Raw genomic sequence first — 8,135 nt, 5'->3', positions numbered from 1 at the left:
TTTAACAATCTTTCCATACTTTTCCAATCGACTTTTTTTAATTCGAATGTAAAATTTTAGATGTGGAAAATAGCGATACATTTTGAAAATAATATTCAATATAAACAATTAGCAGTGTTTTATTTAATTAGATATTAGCTGTAGTATTTGAAAAGTATTTAAAATATCTTAAGAAAAATGTGAAAATCTATTTAAAATTAAATAGTTGAATTTTGTCCAAAAAAATGGTATAAACAATCAAGTAAACAAATTACTAACGATTTTTAGTCTTATTAAAGCTAAAATTCATTCTTACTAAAAGAAATTTAAAACCATTTTATTAGTCATAATAATTAAAGACAACTTTACAATAAAATTATTGCTTATTCAAATAAGAATCCTTATTTAATCACAATGTGATTCAAATCTTTTATAATTAACATTGTCCAATTAAAAGATAAAATAATTGAATAATTATTCAAATAAATAGGTTTAATGTTTTTAAATAAACTAATTTATTACAAAATTTTATATACAGATATAATATAAATATTTAATATTTATATATTTGAAAATCTTAAAATTTCTTAAATTATTAGAAAAAATATAAATGCAAGATGGTAAAAGTAAATTTTTAGAAATTTCAATATATTTCCAAAAATATAATAACATTTTATATTTATACAATTTTAAAATAAATATGCTAGCATTCGCTAGTTAATAATTTTGGTTATGTCTCTGCTGATTATAATATGTACGTCCATCATGACCTCTGCCTCTCTTAGAAAATCCTCGTCTATTACTATCATATGAATCATTTTGATAATTCCCGTCATTGCTATAATAGTTTTGGTTATTTCTATTATTCATTGTGTTATTCCATCCACTTTCATTTGAATAACTATTATATTCATTACTATTATAACTTGAGGTTTGTTGAAAATTTTGATTATTCTGTCTGCTATTATCTTGATAACTGTCTCGTGATGAATTCCAGCCACCCTGCACACGACTACGTCCACTATTATTAAATGAACCTCTATTTCCTACACTTATAGACTGAAATCCATCAGTTACTTGATAAACACTATTTCCACCTTGGTAATTTACACTATTAGCTTTTTCATAAGACTGATTTTTAGTTTGATCAAACTTTCCAGGGCCACTTCTATTTTGGTATCCTCTTCCTTGATTCCCTTTATATTGGTGACCACCTCTCCCATCTTGAAGTTGTGTTCTTTGCTGCCAACTTGGCATCTCTGGGGGTGGTGCTTGTTGTTCTTTTGGTCTTCCTCCTCTGTCTGGAACCTGACCAATAACAACTTTATTAACTGAAGAGTTGGTATTTTGAATAGCTAAAGTACTGGAAGTTTTTTCTACAATTGCTAAATCTTCACGGGCTGATAACACATCTGAGATAGTAAAACTAGGCATACATTTGATTATATCTAATTTAGTTTGATAAATTTTTTCTAGTTCATTTTTCTTCATTTTTAATCGATCAGGCCATTGAAATGATTGAAATGTTACGTCAAGCCGAGTTAATAACATAGTGCGCCTTATTGTAAAGTCTTCATTAAGAATATCAATTTCATTATTTATTATATCCCATTGCTTACTACTAAAAGAATTACATACTATTGGTTTGCCAATTAGTTCTGAAGGTACATTTTTCAAAACTTCTTGTAATTTTTGAACAATTTTGCTAAATAGAAGAGATACTTTTATATCATGTGGAGGTTTAGGGAATTTTAATGTTACTAAAATTTCCCTAAGACATTTAGATGGATTACTTTCAAGTAGTGTAACTTTCATACTCAAATTTTTTTCAGTGTGTTTTGATTTTAGTATGCGTGATGCTTTCAGTTCTCCTATTAAATAATCTAATAGCAATAATTTATTTTCTTTTGAATTTAAACGATCACTAACATGCCCAGAAGTTAATGTAGAATATGAACAACCTAATTCTTTAAGAAAGCTACTAACTTCTAACAAAAAAGAGCTAGAATCCACTTCTGATGAAATAGAATTTACATATTCATCTAATGCAGACAAAGCTTGAATTTCTTTGGTAATATATTCAACTATTTTGGTATAATTCACTGATTTTGCTCCACCATTGATAGCATTTTTCAGTTCTTCTGGACTAAATTCTATTCCTAAATCTTTAATTTCTTCTATGAGTAATGATTCCATATTAAAGCCTGAAAATTAAATGGCAACTAAATACCAATACTAATAATCAGTTATTGTTCATTATTCCTTTTACGTATATATATATATATATAGAGAGAGAGAAAGAGAGAGAGAGAGATTAAAACAATTTAAAACAACGATTTATTTGTATAAAATTACCTAATTATTTTTTCATAATCCAAAAAAAAATTAAAACATAATATAGAATTTCAAAAAAAATGATATTTATTTAATGAACATATTATTACCAATGATGCTTTGGACATAATACATTTTTCAAGTATACCACATTTGGCGTCAATTGAACTTTGATTTGCGAGAGGGAACCCACCTTCGTTTTTGTATTTATATTACTTAATCAGAATTTAAATACACTAAATTGTAGTAACAATTACCAATTTTATTCTATATAGAGATAGACTAACCTATGTATAATTACCAAACGCCATTTCATAATGTGATTATTAAATAATAATAAAGAAGCATTTCATTATAAATAAACAATTAATTTTTTGGTTAGCTTACCGAGAGTTTTTAAGATTTATAGCTGAGACGAGGTACAACGAAATTAGCTTTGAAAATACACTTGAATTTTGTAAAATTAAATATTATTTGTTAATAGTGATAATAACTGATAACAATAAAGAAGAATGACAGCCTAAAGATCTTAACGCGCCGTAGGTGCGTGAAGCCTGTAGGCCACCGGGTTTAGGGCGGAGCCCTAGCTAAGCAAAGCATAGTAATACAATATTTATACATTGCATTAATATTTTAAATAAAAATTATAATATTCTAAGAAGGCCGTAATTTAAGTAGTAATCCAAAATGCTATATTTTAAAATTATCCCTAAACTAAAGAAAAAGCGAATTTATTTTATACTCATATATATAAGTATAAAATAAATGCATATGCATACCATTTTACTAAAAATTAAGAAATATTTGATATGAATTAAGTAATTGAAGTGAAACTTCTTTATAGAGGGTCCAAGAAAACAAATGATTATTAAGCATCACGGTCGGCTGTTAAGTATATTTTATATTATAATTTAGTACTGTATTTCGAAAATTAAAGATAATTTTATTTAAAAAGTGTTAAATAATTTAACTTCAAATAATTTTGATTGTGCATAAAAAATTTTTAATGAACCACAATAGGTGCAATTTTTACCGATATCTACATAACGAAAGAAGTTTCACTTTATCCGTGCGTAGTTGTAACATGCACTGTATTTAACTTCTATGCGAAGATGCAAATGTTACTATAATGTGTTTTTTTATTTTTTTTGTTTGTGTCTGTGTTCAGCTCTCGCTGGACCGATTTTGATGAACAATACGTCATAAAATCACAATTTGTATTTTGTCGAAGACATAACTCTCAAAAATTGAAAAAAATTGCCTCGTTCCCCGTAAACGGCAGAAATCTCCAAAAAAATTACAAATTTAATAATCGGTAATTTTCGATGTTTTCAATTTTTTTTTTTTCTTAAAACTGCGCTATAACTTTTTTTAATAGATACATTAGATATTTACCTATCATTTGATATATTTTTGTGAACATTTGATTTTTTACCAGCCCCCAGGTAGGGTTTCAAAATGGCAACTTTTTTACAAATTTATTTAATATAAGCTTTAATTTAAGATTAAATAAAAGTGTCAACATTTACGGAACATTTTCAAAAATTAAATTGAAAAAGCCTAACTTGTGGGCAAAAATTGATTTTTTGAATCTCCCGTGTGGGTAGGTTTAGAGTCAGATTTTCAAAAAAATTATATCAAATGAAAAAAAAATATCTAAGGTTACAATATAAAAAAAAAAATTTTAATTTGTTCATTTTTTAAAAAGTTAAAAAATATTCCCTCGTTCCCTGTAAACAAGAGAAATCTCTAAAAAAATTACAAATTAAAAATCGCCAATTTTTTTTTTTTTAATTGACCGAATTAATATAATTTTTTTTATAGATACATTAGGTATTTACTTTTCATTTGATATATTTTTATGAACATTTGACTTTTTACCAGCCCACAGAAAGGGTTTCAAAATAGCACTTTTTCACAGAAAATTAACTTTTGAAAATGTTCTGGAAATACTGACACTAAAATATATACCATACATTAAAGCTTATGTAATAAATTTTAATTTGAAAAAAAAAAATTTGACCTCTGAACTTGTCTTGGTGGTGAAAACGGACATCAAATATTAAGGAAAAACGTACGATTTCTGTGAAAAAATTCTCGATTTTATATTTATTATTAGCTTCAATGCGAAGCTGAGAAGGTATTAATTTTACTATGATGGTTTTTTTTTTCTGTTACCACTTTTTCTCAGCTCTCACCGAACCGATTTCTTTCGACGATACGTCAAAAGATCACAAATCGTATCTAGTCGAAGACATTACCCTTCAAAATTGAAAAAATTTCCCTCGTTCCCCGTAAATGGGGGAAACCTCCAAAAAAATTACAAATTAAAAAATTGCTAATTTTCGACATTTTATCAATTTTTTTTATTAAAAACTGCCATAACTTTTTTTTAAAATTGACCGAATCAATATAATTTTTTTTTTATAAATGGGTCAATCCATGCCAAATCATCCAGAAGTGGTTGCACGACCACCTCATATTTTTCTGAAATTTTCAGTGTTTATTCATTATGCTATATTTAGATTAAAACAATTTTTTTTTTTTTTTATCTTCCCATTTTTATGGCTATTTCAATGTAAAAAAAGTTAAAAATAACTAGATCGTTAAAAAACACACAGATTATTCAATTTCAACTCAATCGAAATAAAATTTTAGATTTGACCCTATTATAACGTAAAGTTTACATTAAAAAAAAAAAAACTTATGTAAAATTCTAAACTTTAATGACTTTCAAAAAATGGCGCTTTTTTGTGAAAATTGGCGTTTTTGAGCTCACTTAAAACCATTAAGAAGTTATTATTTTATTGTGATTTTTACATGTGGTATTGTATAGTGTATAATCTATGTTTCAACTGAATTTAAAATATTTAAAACAATTATCTTGGAATTTAGAGGCCTACAAAATTAGAAATTTTATAAAAATACGTGTATTCTAAGTGCAATATCTCTGTTGGGTAATCTAATTTCCAAAAAAATTGTTTTTTAGTTTTGTAGATATATATCTGTTTTATACACCATAAAAATTTGAAGTTTTAGAAAAATGTGTAACATGTAAAATTTAGCATTAGAAAATCAGTAAAAATCAAATGATTTAATGATAGTTTTTTGTTGTTTTCAAACCACACTTTTGTAATTTTTTTTGTATATCATTGTATATGTAATATATTATAATTCAATATAATGATTAGACACGTTATAAATATTCAATTCATTATTTTAGTTCGAAAATAAAAAATAAATAAATTAAATTATTATGATAATATTGTAAAATATTTATAATCATGGTTTTTTTTCTATTAAATAGTTTTAAATTTCTTTGCTTTATTTAAGTCGAGAAAAATAACTTTGTAATTTGAACTAGCTTAAATTGCCGTTTTTTTCTATTGACAAAAGCGACGAACGGTTGCCAAATCGATAACATTTGAGTTACACGAGCTTAGGGTACAAGTTTCCAACCCGCGTATGGCAAGGAATTTTTTGCATTTTTTTCTTAATAAATTTGAACGCATTTGATTTTTATCTCATTTAGATTCAATAACTTCGATAAAGATCAAGGATCCCTTCACTGTAATCTTCCCTCATGTGAAGAAATTTGTTATTCATTAGAATATTAATTTACTATGTGGTTTCTTTTTGTGGACATAATTTATTTTCTCAGCTCTCACTTGACCTATTTTTACGATAAAAATGAAAGTAAATATTGAGCTTTTCTGATAAATTTACTGTATAATTTACTTAATAGTAATTATAAAATTTAATTAATATTAATATCAACAATAAAATTTTTAAAATTTTCTATTATTAATGTCAATTTCAAACTTTTGCTAAAAGTTATGGTAATAGATTCAACTTTTTTCTATTATAAAATTTTACAAAAACAATTTTAAAGGACCAAAAAAATAGGTTAATATGTCTTTTTGCTCTGATTATTTTTAACATATTATAAATCAAAATTAGTAATAATTTGAAAATAATTTTTTTTTTTTTTGTATTTATTATTTTATGTGTAATTAATAATAATATTAAAAATTAGAAGTGATAGAAAAAGTCTAATTTCAGATTTGAAAACAGTGCGAAAAGTTGATTTAGAAAAGTATATTTTTGATTCTGATGATAGTTCCTTGTAGTGCCGTGTATTTATTTATAAGTAACAAATAGTTTTTATTGAAAAGTATTGCATCAAGCCGTTTACATTTTTATACCCGTTAAAGTAAAGAAATATACAACTACTTTATTATTTTTTTTTATAATTTCTCCGTATAAATTACAATATTAAATTATTGAACATCAATTTCATACTAAATTAAATTACTATTATTAGTATTTATTCATATATTATATGAATAAATCAAATTATCACTAATCAGGATATAATTGAGGAAATAGAAGTTGATATTACTTTTGTAATTATCCATCATTTTCTATCTACATATTTGCATCGAAGCGTTTCTTATAATAGTAATTTTAATCAATGTCAGATATCATCTATACTTGCCCCATCTATGCCTCGTCCACATTATGCCTTGACTCCACTGTGCTACCGTTTTTATTATTATTTATTAATTGTATGGGGTAGGCAATCATGAGCTTCGTGCTAATTCATCACCATTAAATTTATATTGCTTCTATTTCATTTCTGTCTAATTTATTTGGTAAATATAGTTAAATACTTACTAGATTAGAGGGTACTATTTATAAATACAGTATGAATTAACTATAGTTACAATATACAGAACAATGGCGCAACTAGGTGGTAGGGGTTAAGAGGTCGTAAGTCCCCAAAATGAATAGCGATATTTAGTTATATTATACCACTGATATGGAGTATTCAAGTGTGGAATTGCGCTATAATTAAATGTTGTTTTGGAATTTATTTTCTGTTATAACTGCGTGTCATTATATGATTAATTCCTACAATATAAAACTTTTAAAAATAAATAGTGTTTAATAGTTTATCAATAATATATCAATATTATCAATAATATAATAGTATTTCTAAAATAAAACAATATTTAGTGGCACAGTAAAATTGTATAACTTATTTTATTTTATGTGTATTATTAAAAACTTTATTTAAACTTAATTTTAACGAATCATTAGTTTTAATTACATCTAATTTTTACAACTTTTAAGCTGATAAAGTTGATCGAACTGATAAAACCAATGAAATTATTAAAATTACAATTTTTACAAAAATACACGTTTATTATAGGGAAATTCTATGTGCAGGGCTCAAATGCAATCTGACGCAAAATTTTTTTTTTTGTAATTGTAGCTTAAGAGTTCTTCTACAACATGCATGTATTGGTGTAATCGTAATATTGCGTAATTTTGAGTTAAACTCTTTAAAAAACAATGTAAAATAAGTATTTGCATTTTTTTGTGTGTAAAAAATTATTAAAAATAAAAAAAAAAAGAAATAAAAATTTTTTCTTAGTAAATTTGAAAGCCGATGACTTTTTAAACATTTTAAATTAAAAAAAAAAAAATTTAGGTTTTTAATTAAGCAGGAAAAAATGATTGAAGAAATAATAAAAATCCTAGAAAAATAACAAAAAAATACAGTGTTATGATATTTAAATAGCACCCAACCATTACTATATCAATTTTTGGCCTTGAATTTTTGTACATGACCTTATAAGGATATAATAAAAAAAATTTGCTAAAAAAAAAATTTTTATTAGTTGATTTAAAAATGGTACTTTTGGCCGGCTAAATCAGCGTTTGGTCCCACTGTGCGGCGGTTTCATTTGCCGAACCATAGATCAGTTCGGTAATTAGAGTCGCCATCTCTCTTTTCAGAGATGGACTAACCACCC

At 25.2% G+C, this 8,135-nt stretch overlaps 1 protein-coding gene and 1 long non-coding RNA gene across 5 annotated transcripts; one reads left to right on the top strand and one right to left on the bottom strand.

Annotated features, from left to right (window-relative positions):
• Nucleotides 1-606: 606 nt before the first annotated feature.
• Nucleotides 607-2,833, bottom strand: LOC126893988 (protein FAM98A). Of its 4 annotated transcripts, none has more exons than XM_050664597.1 (2): nt 2,701-2,833; nt 607-2,183 (listed from the first exon to the last, which is right to left on the bottom strand). In XM_050664597.1, exon 2 carries the CDS (start codon nt 2,173-2,175, stop codon nt 697-699), a length of 1,479 nt encoding a protein of 492 aa, XP_050520554.1. In that variant the 5' UTR covers nt 2,176-2,183; nt 2,701-2,833; the 3' UTR covers nt 607-696. The 4 variants fall into 4 exon arrangements, with proteins under 4 accessions (XP_050520554.1, XP_050520556.1, XP_050520555.1 ...); XM_050664599.1 differs by having other exon boundaries at nt 607-2,201; nt 2,701-2,813; XM_050664598.1 differs by having other exon boundaries at nt 2,601-2,733.
• A 1,462-nt stretch (nt 2,834-4,295) lies between these two features.
• Nucleotides 4,296-6,057, top strand: LOC126894002 (uncharacterized). Its single transcript, XR_007701299.1, has 3 exons — nt 4,296-4,387; nt 5,652-5,776; nt 5,846-6,057. It is a non-coding gene; the product is annotated as an uncharacterized LOC126894002 (long non-coding RNA).
• Nucleotides 6,058-8,135: the final 2,078 nt, after the last annotated feature.

Source organism: Daktulosphaira vitifoliae, unplaced genomic scaffold (genome assembly GCF_025091365.1).
Source record: "Daktulosphaira vitifoliae isolate Bord-2020 unplaced genomic scaffold, ASM2509136v1 Scaffold_1, whole genome shotgun sequence".
NCBI lineage: Eukaryota > Metazoa > Arthropoda > Insecta > Hemiptera > Phylloxeridae > Daktulosphaira > Daktulosphaira vitifoliae.
The sequence above is the reverse complement of the archived record's forward strand: the minus strand, read 5'-3'. Positions and strand labels throughout refer to the sequence as shown.

Coding starts and splice junctions, on each gene's coding strand:
- LOC126893988 (XM_050664596.1), bottom strand. CDS start 2,448: ATGTATTATGTCCAAAGCATCATTG. Junction 2,184..2,423: donor TTATGTCCAAAGCATCATTG/GTAATAATATGT, acceptor TTTAATTTTCAG/GCTTTAATATGGAATCATTA.